Here is a 24,136-nt window from a genome sequence, read left to right as displayed (position 1 = left end):
TGTTAAAAGCCATTTTCAGGGGAAACAGAATTCTTAAGAAATCCACAATAATAAAAACAGTTGAATGGGGTTGAAGAGCCAAAGAGTCCATATTATGGTTTTGAGAGATCTATCTGCCCCAGAAGGAAAAAGTAGTTCTCATTTGGAAGTAAAACCTAAAAAGGTCAAAGTACTTAGTGAGGGAAGTAAAAAAGCACAAGAGAAAGGACAGGGATAGTTGAGAACCATAAAGGGAAAACCACAGAAGTCAGAAGTACCACATAACTGACCAGAACATACAAGAGAAATCGTGGTGTGGACAAGTGATCACAAAGAATGGCATAATGTGGGCATTTAAATAAGCACTTTTATTTCAGAGGTGAACTATGGTCAACATAAATTGACACCATCAAAGGGCAACCTATTGCCTGGGTACTATGATGGTTGAAGATATATTAACAAGTACAGTTCAGTTGTGAAGACTGCAATGCTTTCACTATAATGAAACACTGAACCACAACACAGTGTACTTATCTATTCAGTAGTATCTACATTTTATGTAAGTAGAACAAACAAGTCTCTGATGAGCATGACAATGGTTGAGCTATATTTTCTGATGGGCAACTTCCATTATTTAAAAAAACAAAATACAGAAGGTAAAAATAATTGATATATAAAAAAAGTCCACAGCTGTATTCTCTGGCTGTTCCTGAGAATTAATCTCTGAAGCTATTGTATCCCATGTAGAGTTTTAAATGCAAATGAAAGTATTTTTGCAGATAAAGATGTTTAAGTAAGCTTGTCAAATTCAACCCTTGCAGATGTTTGTGAATCTAAGACAAATAAGAACAAGTTGATTGCTCTCATCTGCGATGATTAGAAAATGTAATCATTTAGTTTTCATAGGTTCTATAAATTTATCAGTAGCTTACAGAACACAAGATAATGATTAAGTGGACAGAAAACATCATAACCCTTGGGTTCAATCATCTTTCTAAATTCCAATGCACAGAATTTCTATTTCTAGAAATTGAACATCTTATCCTGAAAAAGCAGACTGTTAACTAATAATATTGTTATAATCCTCTGCCTGATACTTCTCACTCAACTCCTAGACCCAGAATATTATTCAAATATGAAATGGTATAAATTTGCTGAACCATCATTGAACACCAAAGATCAAACATAAAATACAGTATAGAGAAAAAGCTCAGCGTTATACTCACAGCATTACCATACAATTTAATGAAGGATTTGTAGAAATTAGTCTAAAATGCTCTGCAATAGCAGAGAAAAAATTTCTTGAAAGGGTGGGGGGAATTTATCCTTCATTTTCTTTAACAACACAAAGAGAAAAGTGGTTACTAGCTAATAAAAAGCTACTTTAGTATGACTAAAATAGTTTCAATAGAAAATGATAAGCAAACGACCCCCAAACAAGCTGACATCAGAGATTTAAAGAAATTATGCTAAGTGAAGTAAGTCCGGCAAAGAATGACAAGTATCATATGATTTCACTCTTATTTAGAATCTGAAAAACAAAATAAACCAACAAAACAGAAACAAACTCACAGATACAGAGAAACTGATGGTTGCCAGATGGGAGGGGAATTGGGGGCATGATTTGAAAAGGTGAAAGGGTTTAAGATGTACACATTGCCAGATATAAAAACAGTCACGGGGATGTAAAGTACAACATAGGGAATATAGTCAATAATATTGTAATAACTATAGATGGTGTCAGATGGGTAAGAGAATTACTGGGGTGTCACTTCAAAAAGTATATAAATGTCTAATCACTATATTGTACACCTGAAACTAATATTGTATGTCAACTGTAATTGAAAAATAAACTTTAAAAAATCAAGTTCCAGGTCAATTATTGAAGTCAGTCCCTATTCAGCTCAACATCCCTACATACTCTCTATCTCCATTCACAGGCATATCTAACAGCATGGTAAAGTAACTGCTGTCCATAAGGATGATCCTGAGCTATCATGAAATGACTAAACTACAATTAGGATACTTTCAGAAGTTATATGATTACATAATAAAGACTAAAATAATGATGAAAATAAAAATTTGGTTTATGATGAAATTTCCTGAAATTCCCAACCTCCTATGGTTCCTCCCCCTGGTGGCCGGCCAACCTCCTGTGGTTCCTCCCCTCAGCCGGCCAATCTCCCTTGGTTCTTCCCCCTGGCTGGCGGGCTCCCCTGCCCCCACCCGACATAATACATATTGTTTGTAAAGCATAAAAAGTCTCTTGAAGCTTTTAGAAAAGGGAACCAGGTAACTGGGAACAAGAGTGGGAGGGAGACTTTTCACTCTATGCCATTTGCAACTTAAAAACCATTTTAACTGTATTTTAAAAATCAATTAGATTTAAATGAAAAAAATACATATTTGAAAGGGAAAATATGTGACATAGAAACTTCATTTGAAGTTTTGGGGGACAGAATGAAATGTGGACGGGATTATGAATGCCACTGGAATACGTCAGCTTATTATTGTATTGTATTCCTTATCCCAAAGTCACTCTAATATAAAATACTAGAGGCCCGGTGCACAAAATTCATGCACAGGTAGGGTCCCTAGGCCTGGCCAGTGATCAGGGCTGATCAGGTTCCCCACTTCCCTGCCTCCACGCCTCCTCCTTCCCTTGCTCCCTCAGTGCCCCGCAGCTGCTGCTGGTTGCCCATCATGTTCCACACCACCCCTTGGTGGTCAGCGCACGTTCTGGTTTCCCGGTCGAACTCCCAAGGGGACAACTTGCATATTAGCCTTTTATTACATAGGATAGTATTCACTTCCCCTATTAAAAAAACTGAGCTATAATTAACATGAAACATATTAGTTTTGTCTTTTTTTTTGGGTAATATTCCACATATAAGTGAGATCATATGGTATCTGTCTTTCTCAGTCTAACTCATGTCACTTAGCGTAAGGCCCTCAAAGTCCATCCATGTTGTCACAAATGGCAAAATTTCACTTTTTTTTTTTTATGGCTGAATAACATCCCATTGTGTGTGTGTATATCACATTTTTTTTAATGCAGTCATCCATTGTTGGACATTTAGATTGTTTCCGTATCTTGGCTATTGTAAATAATGCTACATTGAACATGGTAGTGTAATTTCTTTGAGTCAGTGTTTTGGTTTTCTTTGGATAAATACCTACTTCCCCCATTTTTACACAAAAGGTAGCATATTACATATGCTTCAGCACCTTGCTTTTCCACTAAATACATCTTGGAGATCATTCTACACAAAAATATTCTTCATTCTCTTGTATAGCCAAAAGGTATTTCAATGTAGAAATGTACTATCATTAACATGTTAACCCCTATTGATAATCATTTGGTTTTTAACCCCCTCCCATCCCTTGCTATTAAAAAATGAAATTGCAATGACAGGCTTGCACATATGCCAGTAGGCTGGTACTGTTATTTTAGCTATTATAGTATGTGACTAGTCAAAAAGAGCTGAAAATCTACCTTAGTTTCCATGTTGAGGAGATGAAGTCCTTTTATATTCACTCCTACATACACAGGGATGACTTTATGATTGCTGGGACTTGCCTTTGTAAATATCTGTCCTGTGAAAAAAGCTGCTCCATATGTAGGAATTTCCCAACAATTCTGTAAGAACATGCGCTGAAGGTGATGCATTTCTTTACTGATACCCTCACTTGTACTAAGATTCTAAAACCAAAAAAAAAAATAAAAAAATAAAGAGATGTGAAAGGAGAAGGTACCTTTGATAATCCAAAGAGGCCAACTAAATTTCTAAAATCAAGGCTGACCTCCAAGAAGAATGAGTGACATTATCCCAAGAGCAATTTTTCTTTTGAGATTTTACATTAAAAAAGAAAAAAGAAATATCAGGGTCTAAAAATATGTCTTGTCTATCCTGCCAGGCTTTTTAAGTGCCTCATGGACAGAGATATTATTTCATGTTTTTTTAAGTCACTAGTCCTTACCATGGTATCCAGCACATAAAAGGTATTTATGAAAAGATTGTACATTATTTAAAATAAAAATAACTTCCTTGCCCTGGCCAGGTGGTTCAGTTGGTTGGAGCATCATCCTGTACACCAAAAGGTTTTGGGTTTGATTCCCGGTCAGGGCACATACCTGGGTTTCAGGTTAGATCCCGGGGTCAAGGCTTATACAGGAGGCAAATGACTGATGTTTCTCTCTCATCAATGTTTCTCTCTTCTCCCCCTCTTCCTCTAAAATACATTAAAAAACAACAACAACACAAAAAACCAGAAATATAAAAATGTCTTCCTTTCAGTTTCAGGCATGTGAACCAGAAGATCCTTTTTTAATTTCAGGACTATATGTTTTATGAACTTTGTTTAAAGCGTATTAATAATACTAACAAAATTTCAACTCTCTTATAAAATGTCCTTTTAGTTTTATTAAACAACTTACCTTATATTCATGAAGTATTCGGTTTGTCCAGTGAGGTGCCTTACTTTTCAATTTGGTAATAGGTACAATAGATTTTAGATTTTCTTCACTGTAAGCAAATATGCCAACATACTTAAAAAAAAAAATCTTTACTAGATAAAGTAATATAATCATTTAGACACAAAAGGCTTTAAGTAACTTGAGTTTTTAGCTAAAAAATACTATGTTGTAAAATATCAGAGCTCTAAAAAATTTTTAAACAAAAGCTACAATCTTAACATCATTCAATTCAGAGAAATGTTTTTTTTTTCAATAACCTCAAAATATTTTTGAAAACTGAAAACCACAATAAACAAACGTAAGGTGTGCTAAAACCTCACTGTTTTCTCTCAACATGAAACTAGTTTTTGTGGTGGGATTTTTAAATGCATCTGCCTTATAACATTTTCCTACTACTCATTCAAGCTTTAGTGAACTTAGAGAGTAAAACTTAAAGAATGCTTTACATAGGTGTTTTTTTTTTCCTTCTCATTCCATGCTTTGTATTACAGTTGTCTCTTGGTATCTAAGGGGGATTGGTTCCAGGACTCTCGAGGATGCTGTCCCTCAGTCAGCCCTCTATATGCGTGGGTTCAATCTCAGGTTGGTTGAATCTGTGAATGTGGAGCCCACGGATACAGAGGGCTGACTGTACTTAATTCCAAACTAATGTATAAATATTTATCTCTAAATATTCTTGGTTAAATTGAATCTTAAGCATAGCACAAGACCACACATTACATTCACATGAAATACTTACTTTAGGAAACCTTGCTTGTGCTTCTTACTCTCATAATTTCCATAAACTATTTGCAACAACAGACTTGCTAATGTTATCAGTTTGGCATCAGGAGCTGTATAAAAGCCCTTCAATAAGTTATATCTGGCTTCGTCAAAGAGAATAAGAATAGCTAGTGGGTCTTCAATCTTAAAAGAAAAAAGTATAATTTGGTTACTAAGCTATAATTTCCTGTTACAAAAGTACAACTTGTCATTATCTAATATAGAAAAGCAAGAATTACATATATGTATATAAATAAGCCATTACTGCTTAAGAGCAGGGCTGAAAATTTTTTCTATTAAGGGCCAGACAGTAATACTTTAAGCTTTGTGAGTCATACAGTCTCTTACAATAACTCAACTCTGCTACTGTTAGCACAAAAGCAGCCACAGACAATACATCAACAAATGGGTGTGGTGGTATTCCAGTAACACTGTATACGTGATTACTGAAATCTGAATTTCATAAAATTCTCACATGATATGAAATATTGTTCTTCTGAAATTTTTTCAATCTTTAGTAACTTGCAGGATATACAAAAATAAGCAGCAGGTCAGATATGGCAATAAGCCATAGTTTGCTAACCTCTGATTTACAGTCCAATAAAATTTTCACCAGTTTATGGATATGGGATATGGGTAAATTTGAGCACAAATTTACTCAAGTTCTTTGTATTCTTCAAACATTTTTCTATTTATGCTTCTAAAAAGAACTCATACTAAAGAAGATAAACGAAAGTGTGTTAATTCTCAGAAGTATTGTACGTGTAGTTTAAAAAAGTTTAAGACAAACATGTTTTATCTGACTAAAAATACTTTGCACTTGCAAATAACATTAAAGGAGAGCATATGCCTCTTTTCAGGTTTTAAAGACTTTAAAGTTTCACTTTATCCAAAAAGATTAACATACTAAAAAATGCTCCTCTACAGAATATAGCTCTACTTGGAAAAAATCACCAATTACAAAGTTTCTGAATGAATACTTAAAATACTTCCAAATATAACTCACAATGATCCAATTCTTTATGGTAAAGATTATTTTTGCCACTTTAACTAAAATAATATCTTATAATACTTCATAATATAAAAAATAGAATTTCATGGAAAAAAAGGAGGGAATTGTTCCAGATTACAAGAAACTAGTAATCAAATGCAAAGCATGACCCTTGATTAGATCTTACAGATGGGAGCTATAAAAGACTTTAAAACAATTGGGAGAAATCTGAATACAGATCTGATATTAGATGTTATTACAGAAATATTAATTTTATAAGGTTATAAAGCAGGGGTCCTCAAACTTTTTAAATAGGGGGCCAGTTCACTGTCCCTCAGACCGTTGGAGGGCCGGACTATAGTTAAAAAAAAAAAACTATGAACAAATTCCTATGCACACTGCTATGTCGGCTGCTAAGCAGGACAGGCAGCGGCGCAAAAACACCCGGCGGGCCGGATAAATGTCCTCGGCGGGCCGCATGTGGCCCACGGGCCGTAGTTTGAGGACCCCTGCAAAGGGTAATGTAGTATATAGGTATGTCCTTTGGGAGATGCCTGTTGAAATATGCAGGGATGAAGTGCCATAATGTCTGCAACTCTCTTTTAAATGGTTCACCAAGAGAGAAAATATGAAGCAAATGTAGCAAAACATTAACAATTAGTAATTTAATGAATGGGATATGGTGTAAATTTTCTTTTTCAACTTTCCTATGGGTTTTAATGTCTCAAAATAAGATGTTGGAAAGAAGATCCAAGAAAATGTTTTTCTAATAAAAATTGACTTAGTGAATTTGAAGTTCCAGCTGAGTTATAATTCCTAATAGTATGTTCAGTGAGTATCAATCAACTATTGTTCTTTTTAAATGAAATCAGTCTATTTTAATTTTTCAGACAGTACAAGTAGGAATTTCTAAATTACATAAAAAGTGAAAGAAAACAACTACTTTTCCAGAAGATTATGATATTCTGATTTACCTTAAGTACTTACTAAGCCTTGCTTTTTTTCACTTGAGCCTACTTTATATTATTTATAAAATACTTATGCAATTTATCATCTGAGTATTACCATTATTGTTCTTTTTCTCTACCACCCAACTTCTAAAACATTACTTAGGTGAAGAAGGAAGACAGACTAAGTATACTTATATTATTTCCAGATTTCATGAATCTAATATATTTTTAAAAACTATGTTAAAATACATACAACAAAAATTTTTTTTCATTTTAACCATTTTTAAGCATACAATTCAGTGGCATTTATTACATTCACAATATTGAGCAACCATCACCAACCACTATTTTCGCATTTTCATCACCCAAACAAAATTTGTAACCATTAAGTAATAACTCTTCATTCTCCCTGTGCCACTCATCTGTGGTAACTACTAATCTACTTTCTGACTACTTGAATTTGCCTGTTCCAGATATTTAATGTAAGTAGAATCATACAATATTTATCTTTTTGTGTCTGGTTTATTTCATTTAGCATAATGTTTTCAGGGTCCATCCATGTTATGGCATGTATAAGGACTTCATTCCTTTTTACAGCTGAATAATATTTCATTTTAGGTATATACTACATTTTGTTTATCTATTTATCTCTTGATGGACACTTTGTTTCTACTTTTTTGGCTATTTGTGAATAGTGCTGCCATGAACATTGCATACAGGTATCTGTTTGATTTCTTGTTTTTAATTCTTCAGGTATATACCTAGGAGAGAAAGTGCTTGATCATATGGTCATTCTGTTTAGTTTTTTGAAGAACCACTAAATTTTTTTCCATAGAGACTGCACCATTTTATACTCTCATCTGCAATGTACAGGGCGGTTCTAATTTATCTACATCCTTCCTCACCAATACTTGTTATTTTCCTTTATAAATTTTTATTATAGCCATCTTAATAGGTTTAAATTGGTTTCTCATTTGTGAATATAGTTTTAGTTTTCACTTTCATATTTGGATGCCTTTTCTTCCTTTTTTTTTTCTTTTGTCTAATTGCTCTGGCTAAAACGTCCAGTACTATGTAAAATAGCAGTGATGAAAACAGACATCCTTGTCTCGTTTCTGATCTTAAGAGGAATGCTGTTAGTCTTTCAACATTGAGTATGATGTTGTGAGTTGTTCACAAACTCCATTTACCATATTGAGGAAGCTCCTATCTATTTCTAGTTTTCTATGTCAATTGAGATGATCACGTGGTTTTATTTCCTTCATTCTATTTGTGATTCTAACATATTTTTAATAAATAATCTAGATCTTAGTTTTTGGTAAATTTTATACAAATTTTGATATACCTTCCAGCATATTTGGGTAACAGGAACAAATCTCAGAGGGACAATATGAGTAGTCAGGCACAAAACATTTACCAAGTTTGGACATGGTCACAGAAATTTTCTTGCACTGACATTTGCTTAACCTTGTTTGTTTAATGTTTTCTTGAATAAAGAATATATAAATGCAATATGTATTTTTTTCACAGTTTTGAGACTTCCCTCCTACCCCCATTTTCATAGCTATCTAACCTTTACAGTCTAATTCAAATCCAAACATACTTGTTTGGCACAGATATTTTTATCCAATGTAAACTGTATTCTCTTTTTTTTTAGTATCTATATAATTTTGTGCTTGAGAACAGCTACTTACTGACTGTAGAGAACAATTTTTTATGTCCCCTTTGCAAATGTAATTTTCTCCACTTAGAATATTTTTTTCTGTACTCCCCCATCCTAAGGTATCTCTTTGCTCCTTTGAAATTTACACACCTTATTAGCCCTTTATTAAATTTCTCTTTGACACTATTCTGAAAAATTTTTTTTGGTATAATCTGCCTTCTATCTGGTTGCTAATAATTCTCTTTAGGATAGACTCTCTTTTGTATTCTAAGACAATGGAAGGAAAACGAGAAAACCAACCAGGGGATTTAGATAGCGGTTTGACTCCAACTCTACCATTTACCAAAGGGATGTGAGGATTGAACAGAGAAACCGAAGTAAACCCCACCTGTACAGGAAGAGCACAATTTCTGCCTGTAGTGCCTACTATAGGAACTCAATAAATTCTGTACATTTACATGACTGTAAGATTTTCAAGCAAACCTTTTTTTCAACTTCCAAAGGAAGTCTCACATCTCTTCTTAGGAAAAGCTGTGGTGTTTCCCTCTGAGGATCCAAATTAGTCAATTCAGCCAGTATTTCTGGCCAGTCCCGAACATGTTGCAAGGGTTTATGATATGGTTTGAGTTGAAGGCCTGAAAAACATCTTTCCTTTTATAAATGATAATGTAAAAATAGATCAATTATATCAATGCATAGAAACTTTGTATTAAACTCTTTGCACTTAAGTACTGAATACACATAAATTAAGTGTAAATTTAAATCAACATCGACTTTAATTAATACTACCCAACTTGAGTTGATTGCTTTTGTTTTTAAGAATATAAGAATTAGCAGAAACCGGTTTGGCTCAGTGGATAGAGCGTCGGTCTGCGGACTGAAAGGTCCCAGGTTCGATTCCGGTCAAGGGAATGTACATTGGTTGCGGGCACATCCCCAGTAGGGGGTGTGCAGGAGGCAGCTGGTCGATGTTTCTAGCTCTCTATCCCTCTCCCTTCCTCTCTGTAAAAAATCAATAAAAAATATTTAAAAAAAAAAAGAATATAAGAATTGCCCTGGCTGGTGTTTCTCAGTGGTAAGAGCATCGCTGCAAGGACTGAAGGGTCACGGGTTAGATTTCCAGGCAAGGGCAGATACCCCAGTTGCAGCTTCCATCCGAGGTCCTGGTTAGGGTGCCTGCGGAAGGCAACCAGTCGATGTTTCTCTCACGTTAATGTTTCTCTCTCTCTGTCTCTCTCTCTCTTTCTGTCTCTCTCTCCCTCTGTCTTTCTCTCCCTCTCTTTCTCTCTCTTCCCCTCACCTTCTCCCTACCTACCTTTCTTTAAAAATCAATGGAAAAAATATTCTCGGGTGAGGATTAAAAAAAATAATAATAATATAAGAATTATGGGAATAATTCTTAAAAGAAATAAAATTTATTAAATCTATTTAAGATCCTTAATTTCATGATAGCCTAAATAATTATGATACAATCAGTAGTATTTGGTTTAAAAAAAATAAACCATTAGATAACCAATCAAAACAACCTCAATTAAATCCTTTATGTATTTGCAATACTTTGAGAGACAAATCTATAATGAGATTGATTTTAAATAAAAAGATCTGAAAGAAAATTTATATAAAGAAAACATTTTATATTATTTTGAGCACTGAAAATAAAGGCAAGTTGGATGAGCCACCACATTTAATGGCATTCAAATAAAATTCCATTGCCAACGAAGAAATGTTTTGGTTTTTACCACTTAAAATATTGTTTGAATTAAGTGAGGGGGAGGCTTACCTGTTTCAACAAATAATTTATATGAAAGAGAAGAACACTGTATCGTTTTAAAATTTAAAAGTCAGTAATTAACTGATGTTAAGTGAAAATGACTAACACACTCTCAAAAAAGAATAATGATGTTCACACAACAAAATAATAACTTTCTTACTGAGGTTTTCTGAACAGATCCAAATAGTGAAATACTGCTGTGTTTCTTGAGAGAGACGCATTCCTTCCATTATCTGCTGCACTGTGGTATTATTTCCATGCTTTAGTTCAACAGAACGGTATGATCCATCCATTCTGTATATTCGAACTTTTTCATACTAGAACAAAGAATGATAATAAATTATGCAACCTGGTTAGAAATTATACAACCAAATCCACCAAAATGCTTTAATTTCAACTTCATCTGCTTAATATAGATTTCCAACATGGAAAATATCAGAAAAATGGCTTCAAGTGAGAATCTGCTGGCAATAATTTTTAAAATTTTACTTTCATTATTTATATTTTCTAATAGAAACTAAGACCAATTAGTGTTTTAAAAAATTCAACTTCAAAATCTTCTGAGAGGATTTTTTTATAAGCTGTTATGTCCAATGTAGGTATCAAATGGGGGATATACATTGGTTAACTAAATCTGGTGTTAGTTACGTACCTCATGAGTCTAATGGGCCACAAATTATACTATAGAAATATGTACCACCAATAATTTGTCCTAAGAGAAATCTGTAATAGAAGACTTTGCAGGTAGAAGTTTTAAGCAATGGACCTTAAGCCATTTTTATTTTCTTCCAGTTCAGAAATTCCCAGAGACAAATGAAATTCTCAATAACATTTTTGTGGTTATGGGGCCTCCAAACAACTTCCAGGACAGTTCATTTCGGATAAAAGTACCTAATTCCTTTTATCTTTTACATTCCAATATAAAAAGTATGGTGAGGGAAAAAAAAAGTATTTTAACTAGTATAAAATTAGAAAATTAATTGCAAAGAAGTTTAACATAAAGTTGCCTATACCACTTATCTATTTTCTTGCCCTTGTCTTGTGCTCATGGAATAGTGTTTTGACAAAATGTGCATGAGTATGTAATCATCCTTAAAGGGAGAGATCATATATTCTTTATCAGTTATCAATTTCAGCATTTCATGGTGTTAAATTCACAGAAATATTCAACAAAGACTTATTGTCTCATTGATGGGAATGTCTGGAAAGGCTCAGACATATGGGTTATATCTGTTGGTATCAAACTTTTTCTATATCTGTTGATATGAATCCTTTTATCTGGTTTGCAAGTTTTCAAATCTTTAAATTAATGATAGATTTATAATCACTATAACTTTTAAGATTGAGTTTTTTTCTAATTGTTAATTCTTTTCTACCTTAATGTCACTGCTAGTAATTTTGGACATAATTAGATGGAAAGCCAGGTTGAATAGGCAGAACAAAAAAGCTAGGAAATCTCCAATCTTAACTCATTCACTTTCTTGAGGAGTAAAATGAATCTGTAATAGATAACTTGCTGAAACTAAATTAATGAATGATGTTTAATGTCAGTATTTAAAAATATAAAATATTGCTGAGGAGGCCTAAGTAGAGACATATGCTTCAATGAACAGATTACAATTTGTAATTTGCACAAGTATAGAGATTATTCTGAAAAATAAATTAATTTTAAGTGATTAAAAGATTTACTTATGCAAGTTTCATTTTGTTAAGCAAGAATAAATGTCGAACCGTTAAGGATGATAACAAATTTAATGCTTATGAAGTCTAACCATGAGGTTTTATAAAAGCAGTAAAGAAACCAGCCATCCTTCCACTCTTGCCACAGAACCTGAAATTACTTATCAACTTAAGTAGGATGCTTGGCTCTACTATGAAGATAATCTTACTGGTTTGTTAATGGCTTCCTTCAACAATTTTGTAGTCTCTTCCCAATTATTTTGTTTGTTTTCTTCACAAATATTTAAAGGGGATTTTCCTTGTTGGTCTGTTATATGCTAAAAATGTGGGGGGAAAGAAGAGAATAAAGAAAAAAGGCATTATAAATACATGGCAATGTAAAGGCAAATATTAAAGTTTGATTTTAAAAAAGACTCTTCTCAAGTAGTAAGTAAATAAGAACCATACTTAGTACATGCCATACTTAAACATGAATTACCAAATATGAAAGACTTAAAGCATAGATATCAATGTGATTATTGTTTTTTAAAAGTTCTGATTAAAATACAACACAGGTTTTGTTAAAACTATCTTTTTTTCCTTTCACAAAATACTTGTTAATACAAATTTTAGAAAGTGGGTAGAAAATCTTTTTCATTCTTAAATATATTTTTGAAGAAATACCATATGAAATGAAAAGAGGTTAAATTTGCCAAAACCGGTTTGGCTCAGTGGATAGAGCGTCGGCCTGCGGACTGAAAGGTCCCGGGTTCAATTCCGGTAAAGGGCATGTACCTTGGTTGCGGGCACATCCCCAGTAAGGGGTGTGCAGGAGGCAGCTGATCGATGTTTCTCTCTCATCGATGTTTCTAACTCTCTATCCCTCTCTCTTCCTCTCTGTAAAAAATCAATAAAATATATTTTTTTAAAAAAAAAGGAGGTTAAATTTTATGTACATTCTGTAGAAGATTGAACAGTAATATGAACGTACTTAATGCCACTGAAATGTACTCCTAAAAATGGCTTAAATGGTACATTTTATGCAAGGCATATTTTATCATCATCAAAAATGTTTATGTATAAAAGCAAAGTTTACACATATGTATTCTGTATAGTAAGTGAAATTTGTTTTTATTTTTCAGCTAACCTCTCAAGTATACTACTGAACATTTTAGTGTCATTATTTGTTATTCACTGCTTAAACATTAAAAAAAAAAACCAACCTGGAAAATAACTTACTCTGTCAATTTCTGGATGGTTTAAGAGAATCTGTACTATTTCAGCATGTCCTCCACCAGCAGCAAAATGAAGAGGAGAACTAAGATGTCCATTTAAAAGGTTTGGATTGCACTTTCCTTTTTCTAACAATATGCGAGTGGCCTCAACCTTTCCAAGCCTATTAAAAAAAAAAAAAAGGCACCTAAAAAAGTCATTTCAAATGTTTTAAAACTCCAAATTTTAGAAGACATCGCAAAGAAATCTAAGATTTTTCTAGGCAGAGAGCAAGGAACTAAGATACCGACAATGTTTTCAGTGCCTAGGGACTGATTTCTTATTAAATTTTCTGGTTCAATTCAATTGTGTTTACTTCTGATCAACTCGGAGAAAATATAACTTCAAACAAAAGATAGAGCACATAAAGTACAAAAATTATAAATTAAAGAGAGAAAAGTTTTAGTCAAAAATATGTCCAGAATCAGAAAGTAATTCATAAACTTTTCACAAAGGCCTGTGATTTAATAGGCCCAAAGATGTAATTCTGTATGTAGCTGTTATGTTAGGTAATGGATGACAAATAAAGATATATAAAATACAGAGTCTCTGCTCTAATAAAGGAGTACAATGTAATCAGAGAAGTAAAACAAAAACATGGAATAGTTACATAATACTCTAAAATTTAAGTAACAGTTTAGGATACTAATCAACAAAATAAGATACTATAAACTTATCAAGATAGTATATAATTAATGCTTTAAAAATATTGGAAAAGGAAGATTATTATTTCAGTCTAAGATGGTCCTGTAAAGCGTTTTAATAGGCTAACAAATTTAACTGGATTTTAAATAGGAATAAACTGAAGAGATATTGAAGAGAGGTAAAATATTTTAGGTAGTGGGGAAAGTAATAAGCAAAGAAAAGACCCAGAAAAGTGAGTAGTGAGTCCAACATTTGGTTACAGCCAAATAATTATGTAAGCATGTAGTTTGAAGCAATGGTGGAAAAGTAATTCATTGTTTAGAAATAAATGGGTGGGAGGGGGAAAGAGGAAAGGAAATTTGTTTTTAGATATGGTGCATTTAAGGGGAAAATTGCATATCTTCAAAACTGACCTGATTTGTTTTCACTGATTTTTAGAAAGGAGGGGATGGGGGTGGGAAGGAGAGACATCAATCAATTGCCTCCTGTACATACCTGGACTGGGAATAGAACCTACAACCTCGGTATATGCCCTGACAGGGAATTGAAACCACAGCCTTTTGGTTTATAGGATGATGCTCCAACCCACTGAGCCACCTGGCCAGGGCGATACAAAGTTAATTTTATCAAAGGACAAACCTTTTCCTTGGTGTATTGTAGTAATAAGATTTTTTTAAAAAAATACTGAAGATTAATGAACTTTAGATTTGAAAATCAAAATCTTTAAATTATTACAATACTTTAATAGTAATAGCCAACGTTTATTGAGTGCTTATTATATGCCAGGTACTCTCAAAGCATTATTTGCATTTTCTTCTTTAATCTTAAGAAAGGTACTATGATTAAACCCATTTTGTAGATAAAGAAACGGATCCTTACAGACTTTAAGTAACCTTGCTAAAGGTTATACTTTTAGGAACTAAAAGTTGGGACTGAAACCTAGGGGCAATCCAAAGCACATTAAATACTATACCATACTTCTGTTTTTATGCAATAGATAGTTGAAAATATTACCATTCTTTTACTAGATGAGAAAATAACCCTGTGCTTCCCCCTCCCCCTCAAAAGGGCAACAATATAGCCACATATAAATTTGGGATTCCTAAATAAAATTCATGCCTATGTCTTTCCTAATTCCACAGTGTACTTTCTTGGGGTTTGAACTATATTCTCTACCTCTTTTTGTTTAGTTCCAGGTAAACCATGTGCAGTTTTCTTAGTACTGTTGCTACTAGCCGTATTTACTAGTAATATGTATAAACAACTGTTAAGTTTAGTTTAGAAAATTTAGGGTGACTCTTTCCAAATTTGATATAAAAATTCTCCGTAATGGGCAGGCAAGAGCATATGGATAGAATAAAGAAGCATATTTTTAAGGAAATGGCATAGTTTAAAGGGAGGAAAAAATGTATATTTAAAGCAACTATATTTAGCTTCTTGATCACAAATAGTGGAATCAGTAAAACAAAAGAATTTGAGCTGAAAAGAACTCTAGAAATTATCTAATTAATGTATTTTACATATAGATTTTAAAAAATGAGAGGCAAAGAGGTGAAATGAAGTACCTTGCTCAATGTTATGCAGTTAAGAAGTGTGGACATTTAACAAGCACTAAATAATATAGGCACTTCTTTAATGAGCCAAAGAAGTTCACTTTAGTAAGTCAAAAGCAACTTTTCCATAAAAAGTAAATAACTTTATTATTTGCTCTCTAAAGGATGGGCTAACAGCAAACGGTTAACTACTGCTATAAATACAAATTTAAGAACTCAGACCAGCGGAGGGGAAGAGTTACTATGGTGTGAGAAGAGTAGGTGAGCTAGAACCACATTGGGCAACTAGTGGAAAGAGCTAACCTCAATCCTGTGAGCTAATCCCTCTCATCTTAAAAAAGAAAAAAGAAAAGGAAGGCTTTAATGCTAATGAATGCTTTTGGGGGTTTCCTGTTATCACAGCTTCCCAAAGAACTAAAAAGATACTTTACTAATATAATGCAAGGTCAAATCGTAAGTAGCTAACACGTAAATTTTATAGTAAGGGTAAACAAATATAACATAACTCTAGTACAAAGCAGATAAATAAGGGTCCTGTGCTGTGCAATGACATTTGCTAGTCATCAGCTATCTTTCTGTATAACCTGGTAATGCCTGAGAACACTAATGATACTTTTCCTATGGGGCAGACCTGGCAATTCTGAATGGAGGCACATACATAGGCACATCAAAGACATAAATAGAAAGCTCATTAGGCAAACATGGTAGAAAAAAAGTGGTTGGAATGAGTTTTGAAAAGCAGCACTAACATTTATAACCAACTAGAGGCCCAGTGCATGAAATTCGTGCACTGGGGGAGGGCCCTCAGCCCGGCCTGTGCCCTCTTGCAATCCGGGACCCCTTGGCGGACACCCCTCTCGCAGTCCGGGACTCCTCGCTCCTTACTACTCGCTGTTCCTTAGCACTGCAGCGGAGGCGGGAGAGGCTCCTGCCACCGCCTCTGTGCTTGCCAGCTGTGAGCCCGGATTCTGGCTGAGTGGCGCTCCCCCTGTGGGAGCACACTGACCACCAGGGGGCAGCTCATGCATTGAGCATCTGCCCCCTGGTGGTCAGTGCGCATCATAGTGACCGGTAGTTTCACCGGTCATTCAATTTGCATATTAGGGTTTTATTATACAGGATGATTCATTCTTTCTAAAAGGAAAATAAAAAGTAATCTATTTACCAGCATGCATAATGAATGGGTGCCCAGTGGTCATTATCTAATTGATTGACTGAAAATTTTTCATTGAGAAGACGAGTTAATAATTCTGAATCTCCTTCACAGGCACTTCGATGGAGAGGAAAATCATCTACCCATGGTCGTTCCCTATTCATAAAAACAAATTGAAAGCTATGTATCATTGAGAAGCTATAAACTGAATCACTTATGCAATGATTGTATTATAAATTGCATATTACATGTTAATTAATTTTAAACTATAACAGTAAAATGCAAGTTTTAAAAAAGCAAGGTGGAGTAAAAGCAAAACAGTACTTGTCTTCTGTGACACTGCTCATGCTTCTCTGCCATTTTTCCTGCTTGGGAATTTGGATTTTTGAGTAGTCTGGAGCTCCTAGACCAAAGTATGGATTTATTACTACTTTATCAACCTAGAAAGGGAAAATAAAACAAACAAAAAAACCTTTAAGAGCTTTAGATATTTAACTTTAATATATAAGGTATCCCCCCAAAATGTATACATACTTTGAATAATTATAAAGGCAGTGTTTATTAAAATACATTTCATTTTTAAAATGTAATAGAAATCAGCTGCTAAAGTATATATACATTTTTTGGGACACCCTGTATATAAATAGAGATAAGTATGGATGTCATGTTAATATTTACAGTTAGTAATAGATGCATTTATTTCAGGGGGAAAAAAACTACATTTGAGATGTCTTTTGAAATCAAAGCCAAAATTCATTCAATTCTTACCCGGTTTGTATATTGAAGATCTGATCCAAATAAAGGGTTGTAAATACAGGTATCTGCTTTCTCTAGGGCTAACATTTTACTCTTTATTTCTAGTGCACTATAGCCCATATGTAGTGAGTTTTCTGTCTGACCTGATTCAGTAGCATATGCAGGATTTATGACATTAGTTTTTATCCGCTCAAGAGGAGATGGTCGGAATAAAGCTGGAATAAAGTGAGATTGTGCATGACGTTCATCTAACCACCTGGCAAAATAGAAAGAATGAATAGTAGATACATTTGTTCAAAAGTGAAGATAAAAATAGAATACTATCCAATTCTGGTATGTGATACTTTCTAATGTTCAGATCTTTATACTTTTAATTAATGTTGGTTAAGTACTTCATTTACTATTAATAAAAGTTTTGTTCATGGACATAGCAAACTACTTTAAAAAATGTATAAACCATTATAATAATAAAAACCCTTTTCAAAAAACGTGAAGCACTTTTAAAATTTAAACCACTGAGACACAGGTACATTAGCCCTGTTGTTACAGAAAGACAAAGGCATGGTAGAGTAAAAGACTTGTTCACTGATGAGAGTAACTCAATACTAAATCTAGTATTATAACAAAGGAATCTTAATTAAAACAAGGTATTCTTTGCCATTTTTGAAGATGAAATTAACATGTTACAAGCAAACAAGGACAATCCTATCTTTGGAGTTTTTCATTTTTATATGAAACTTCAAAAACTTACCATTTCTTGCAAATCAAAACCACGAGGTATCACCTCATACCTGTTAGAAGGCTATTATTTATTTACTAGAGGCCCAATGCACAAAACTCGTGCACAGGTAGGGTCCCTAGCGGCTGCCTGCCACTGCTGCCGGCCAGGGTGGAGCTGACTCGGGGGAGGGGCCGAGGGTGGTTGGCTGGCTAGCTCTGCCCCTTGGTTGAACTTCCGGATGAGGGGACAATTTGTATATTAGACTTTTATTATATAGGATTTTGGTTAATCCTCACCCGAGGGTATTTTTTCCATTGATTTTTAGAGTGGAAGGGAGGTGGAGAAGGGGGAGGGAGGTAGAAAGGAGAGAGGGAAAGAGAGAGAGAAACATCAACGCGAGAGAGACACATGACTGATTGCCTCCCGAAAGTAGCCCTGATCTGGGCACGGGGATCAAACTTGAAACCCTGGTATGTGCCCTTGACCAGGTATTGAACCTGAGAGCCTCCAGTGCAAAGACCAGTGCTCTAACCATTGAGCTCACTGGCCAGGGATAGCTAGAATGGCTATTATTAAACAGATAAGAAATAACAAGTGTTGATGAGGATGTGGGGAAAAGGAAACTAACTCTCAGGCACTTGGTGGAAATGTAAATTGGTGCAGCCACTATGGAAAATAATATGGAGGCTCCTTAAAAAGATTAAGAATAGAACTACCATATGATCCAGCAATTCCTATTCTGGGTATCTACCCCAAAAATATGAAAACACTAATTTTTAAAGATTTATATACCCCCTATGTTTACTGCAGCTTTATTTACAATAGCCAAGATATGGAAATAACCTAAGTGCCCATCAAAAGATGACTGGATAAAGAAGATGTGGCATATATATACAATGGAATACTATTTAGTCATAAAAAATGATGCAACATTGCCATTTTCGACATGATGAATCTTGAGGTAATTATGCTAAGTGAAATAAGTCAAACAGAAGACAAAAACCTTATGATTTCACTCATATTTGGAATATTAAAAAAGCAAGAAATGAACTAACAAAACAAACTCATAGATTCAAAAAACAGAATAGTAGTTACCAGAGAGAAAAGGAGGCGGGGGGTAAAGGAGGGTGAATTGGTTAGGGGGTCAAATATATGATATGGGAAGGAAAATAGACTTTGGGTTATGAGCACACAATAGAGTATACAGATAATGAATTCTAATATTGTACACCTGAAATTATTTAATGTTATTAACCAATGTCATCTTTATAAATGTAATTTTTATAAAATTTACCATTTAATGGAACTGGAGAGCATTATGCTAAGCGAAATAAGCCAGTCAGAGAAAGATAAATATCACATGATCCCACTCATTTGTGAATATAATGAACAACATAAACTAACAAAAATAGAACCAGAGTCATAGAAGCATCGAATAGACTGTCCAACCTATGAGGGAAGGCGGGGGGTTAGGGGGTAAGAGATCAACCAAAGGACTTGTATGCATGCATATGAGCATAACCAATGGACACAGATGGAGGGTGGGGTGGGGGTGGGGGGTGAGGGCATGTGCTGGGGGTTGAGGGCGGCCAGGGAGACATCAATGGGGGAAATAGCAGATGTATGTAATACATTAAACAATAAAGAATTTAAAGTAAAAAAAATTAAAATAAAATAAAGAGAAAAAATTTACCATTTATGAATACATATAGTATTAATTTCATTATTTTCTTCCCAAAGTGTTGGTATCTATCAGAGATAATTTCTATTATCAACATATATTTGATTTATTAAAAAATATTTTTAATGGCAGTTCTTACTTATCCAAGGCTATTAACATCCTTGCTGTAAGAGTAGCAAAGTGAGTGCTGGATTCACTACAGACTCGCATAATATCTTGTAAGCAGTAAAAAACTGGGCATCCTGGAGTATACGTATATTTAGTATTATCTGGAAAAGAAAAATGAAGAATTATGCCATCATATAAAAGGTTTACAATGGCATATTTCTTATTTAAAAGTATATGTTTATAAAAATAGTTAATTATAACAAAACATTTTAGTTTTTTTTTAAAATATATATTTTTATTGATTTCAGAGAGGAAGGGAGAGGCAGAAAGAGATTGAAACATTGAAACTGGCTAGGGCTATTTCAAATTTCAAATTAGAAGACCTGGAGTCAAGTGATGGGCAGTTCTGTGATCTTATCCACTTGGGTGAATACAGCATGTATAATCTTGGAGAATTAAAGAAATGATTTCCTCTTTCTCTTTCTCAACAATATTATAAAACTGATTAATAAGATTTCCAAAATAATTTAAAATACTGAACTTTTTTCCCCTAAGTATGGCTGGGAAAAACATTATGTTCAGTCCAGAAGCCTGAATATTACTTTTAAATCAAAACATCTTTGTTTAGCCCTACCTGGTTTGGCTCAGTGGAAAGAGCATCAGCCTGTGGACTGATGGGTCCTGGGTTCGATTCTGGTCAAGGGCACATGCTCAGGTTGCAGGCTCGATCCCCAGTAGGGGTCGTCCAGGAGGCAGACGATCAATGATTCTCTCTCATCACTGATGTTTCTATCTCTCTCTCCCTCTCCCTGCCTCTCTGAATCAATAAAAATATATATTTAAAAAAATATATTTAAGTAACAAATTGCTCCTTCTTACATTAATTACATGTATTTTATATAACAGTATTATGTAGTAACTATGAATGCAAATTCCTAAATAGATTTTAACTTAGCATGTAAGGCACAAAAAGATTCATAAGATAAAACTTGAATTTTACCTTTGACAACTGATGGAACAATAAATAATGCTGCTTCTCTGCCCATCTTCTCCCCATCCAAAGGAAATTTCTTCAGTAGTACTACTCGTTTTCCTAATCATTTTTTGAAAAGTCAGTAAAGATAAAAAATAATGGGCTTTTATATTTTATAAATTACTCTGAGAATTAAAATTACTTCAAAAAGGCAGTAAGAACAGTCAATTTTTATAATATGCCCTAATAAAAGCTGATAATTCTGATAATGTTCATTTTGTGTACAATCAACCAGTAGACATGGTCCTGGTTTTGATTCAATAGAAGAGAAGTTTCCTATGCCTGGCAGGAAAAACTGTCCTGCTAAAGGACTGTCAGAGCAGCTCAACAGTAAGGCCTCCTGCAGGCTCTAAAGGCGTATAACTCCTCACTTGGCGGGGATGCAGATGGTAAGAATTTTACCACAGTCTAGGCTAGTTAAAGAGGGTGGTGTATAAGTTGCAAAATCTTAAAAGTTTAGCATTTCTTCACTTAATCTTCAACCTCCACCCTCAATTTCAGACTTTTATTAAAATACTAGAGGCCTGGTGCACAAATTTGTGCACAGGTAGGGTCCGGCCACCCACCCCAATGGGGGCCCATCAGGCCAGACCGGCAGGGGAGAGAGGCCGTGGGAGGTTTGCTGGCCGGCCACACCCTCGATTGCAGTGGCGGGGGAGGCCGATTGGGGGTGGGGCCGGTTGGCTGCTGCAGTGAGTGTCATAGCCACCAGTCGTTCCAGTTGTTCTGGTTGTCCCGCCATTCTGGTCACTGGGCTTTTATATATATAGATGATTGGGCTACAAACTATTGTTTTGAATTGTAACCACCATTCTTAGTTTATTTTCCTGATGTGGCAGCAAGGGAGACAAATAAAAACCTACAAGTCTTGTACTCTAAAACCTCTCATCTTTGCAGTTCAAAGATACCTAACAAACTATGTTTCTAGCAAAAATAGTTTGTACTTTCTTTTAGTTTCATGGCACCCCTCTCCCCTTGGCTGTTCTCTCTAAATCATTAAAAAAAATTAAAGTCAGGTTACTTTTTCTTTACTCAGGTTACATCTTCAAGGGGCTTAGCTGTATGTTAAAAAATTTTTCTGAGTCTCTTTAAAGTTTTTTAAATGAAAAGGAGCATAACAAGAAATTGATTTTAATATATTTTTTAAATGTCTTTCTCCACAAGCATTTAAAGCAACTGTATTAAAGAAAGAGCAGCGGGGAAGGATATATGTAATACTTTCAATAATAGAGATTTACTAAAATTAAATAAAGAAAGAGCATAAGAAAAAAAGAAAAAGAGAAAGAAACAAACAAGTTTTGTTTGTTTTTTTTTACCTCTGATACCCTGGTTTGCAGGAGAAATTGGTTTGGTAGTTTCTACTACATAATCCAATATGCCTTGTGTTATTTCACTGTTGCCTTGAAGTTTAGTTTCCAACAAAACTTTCTTCCTCTTTTTTTTCTGCCCTTCAATGGGAACTTCATGCAATAAAATCTTAAATAAGAAAAACAATAAGAGAAAGTTTAAATCAAATTTATTTACCCTAGAATATAAGCCAGCTGCATATTAAACACTAGTTGTATATTAGAATAATCTGGGAAGCTATTTATTTATTTATTTATTTATTTATTTATTTATTTATTTAAATTTCTTTATTGATTAAGGTGTCAGATATTTGTCCTCATCCCCCCATTCCCATCCCACACCCCTCCCCACGGATGCCCCCACCCCCCTGTTGTCCTTAACCATTGCTTAGGCTCGTATGCATGCACACAAGTCCTTTGGTTGATCTCTCCCCACTACCCCCACCCTCCCCTACCCTCCCTCTGAGGCCCGACAGTCCGTTCGATGCCTCCTTGTTTCTGGGTCTGTTCTTGTTCATCAGTCTATGTTGTTCATCATTTCCCCTAGATGAGTGAGATGATGTGTTACTAGAAATATACTTATAAGAACCGAATGTGAGACGAGCAATAATAGTTATGCTGACAGGCAAATGAATCAGTCTGTAGTGAGTTTCTTTCTGGACCAACAGATCTTTTGAGACCCAATTTCAATGTCCACCAGTTCCTTATGTGTACATGTCGGCACTGACTTTTCAGCTCTGGATGGTGGACAAATGGTGGTAATGCAGGTCCTACTCCCTCTGGTTTGGTCTCGCCCAGACCCAGGGGCACGCGGCCTCACCCGGACACGGGGGGCGCGCAGCCTCACCCGGTTCTGGGAAGCTTTTTAAATAGTATCGATATCCAACTTCATCTCAGACCTATTAAATGAAAATGCTTAGGGAGTGGGGTCCTGGTACTGGAACTTTTCAAGTTCCCCAGGTGATTCAACAGTGCAGCCAGGATTGACAACCAGTATGCCAGAGCACTGCTAAAGCAGCAGCCTCCTGAGAACCCCTGAAATATTCTAATAGGTTTCAGATAACTAACCCTAAAAAGTAATTTAAGCAAAATGCTACAAAAATTAGCTGGAGTTAGGTGAGATTAGAAGTACTTTATGATGTTTGGAATCTGCTGCATAGAAAAGATAACAATTCTATTTTGCCTCCGCCAATCACATCTACATGTAAAACAGGGTGTGGCAAAAGTAGGTTTACAGTTGTGAGTGTGCAAAAGTTTATTCTTGTATTATTATTTATTAATTATTGTATCATTTTCCATACAAACAATTGCAAATCTACTTCTACTCCACCCTGTATAACTGAAGACTGTAGAAAAGTAACTAATCTCCTAAAACTTAACTAAAGGTAAAAAGATATTTTTTAGTGAACTGTTAAAAAACAGTTCCTTGGGAGAATAACGAAGAACAATGTGTAGACTGTAATTTTGAATAAGCTGGCTTTAAATTTTTTTTCTTTAATTTTGAGAGCCATTTCATAAATTGTACTAAAAACCAAATCTATAAATTATCTGGAAAACTCAAACAAGTGCCTCTTAATATCTAATAATTTATATGTATCAATGAATAGAAAAATGGT

At 34.5% G+C, this 24,136-nt stretch overlaps 1 protein-coding gene across 3 annotated transcripts in view; it reads right to left on the bottom strand.

Moving 5' to 3' along the window:
- Positions 1 to 24,136, bottom strand: part of KRIT1 (KRIT1 ankyrin repeat containing) — a 38,313-nt gene that overhangs the window by 6,837 nt on the left and 7,340 nt on the right. For all 3 annotated transcript variants that reach the window (XM_079785757.1, XM_079785756.1, XM_079785758.1), the window contains exons 3-15: positions 22,491 to 22,650; positions 21,142 to 21,234; positions 20,173 to 20,302; positions 17,644 to 17,887; positions 17,200 to 17,315; positions 16,888 to 17,031; positions 13,492 to 13,648; positions 12,483 to 12,590; positions 10,754 to 10,910; positions 9,306 to 9,457; positions 5,196 to 5,362; positions 4,418 to 4,505; positions 3,476 to 3,682 (exon numbers count right to left, since the gene is read on the bottom strand). In XM_079785757.1, coding sequence (XP_079641883.1) covers positions 3,476 to 3,682; positions 4,418 to 4,505; positions 5,196 to 5,362; positions 9,306 to 9,457; positions 10,754 to 10,910; positions 12,483 to 12,590; positions 13,492 to 13,648; positions 16,888 to 17,031; positions 17,200 to 17,315; positions 17,644 to 17,887; positions 20,173 to 20,302; positions 21,142 to 21,234; positions 22,491 to 22,650 — 1,923 coding nt within the window. The remainder of the gene's footprint in view (positions 1 to 3,475; positions 3,683 to 4,417; positions 4,506 to 5,195; positions 5,363 to 9,305; positions 9,458 to 10,753; positions 10,911 to 12,482; positions 12,591 to 13,491; positions 13,649 to 16,887; positions 17,032 to 17,199; positions 17,316 to 17,643; positions 17,888 to 20,172; positions 20,303 to 21,141; positions 21,235 to 22,490; positions 22,651 to 24,136) is intronic.

The sequence above is a fragment of the Cnephaeus nilssonii genome (genome assembly GCF_951640355.1).
Source record: "Cnephaeus nilssonii genome assembly, chromosome: 12".
In the NCBI taxonomy this organism is placed as follows: domain Eukaryota; kingdom Metazoa; phylum Chordata; class Mammalia; order Chiroptera; family Vespertilionidae; genus Cnephaeus; species Cnephaeus nilssonii.
This window is presented reverse-complemented; position numbering and strand designations above follow the sequence as displayed.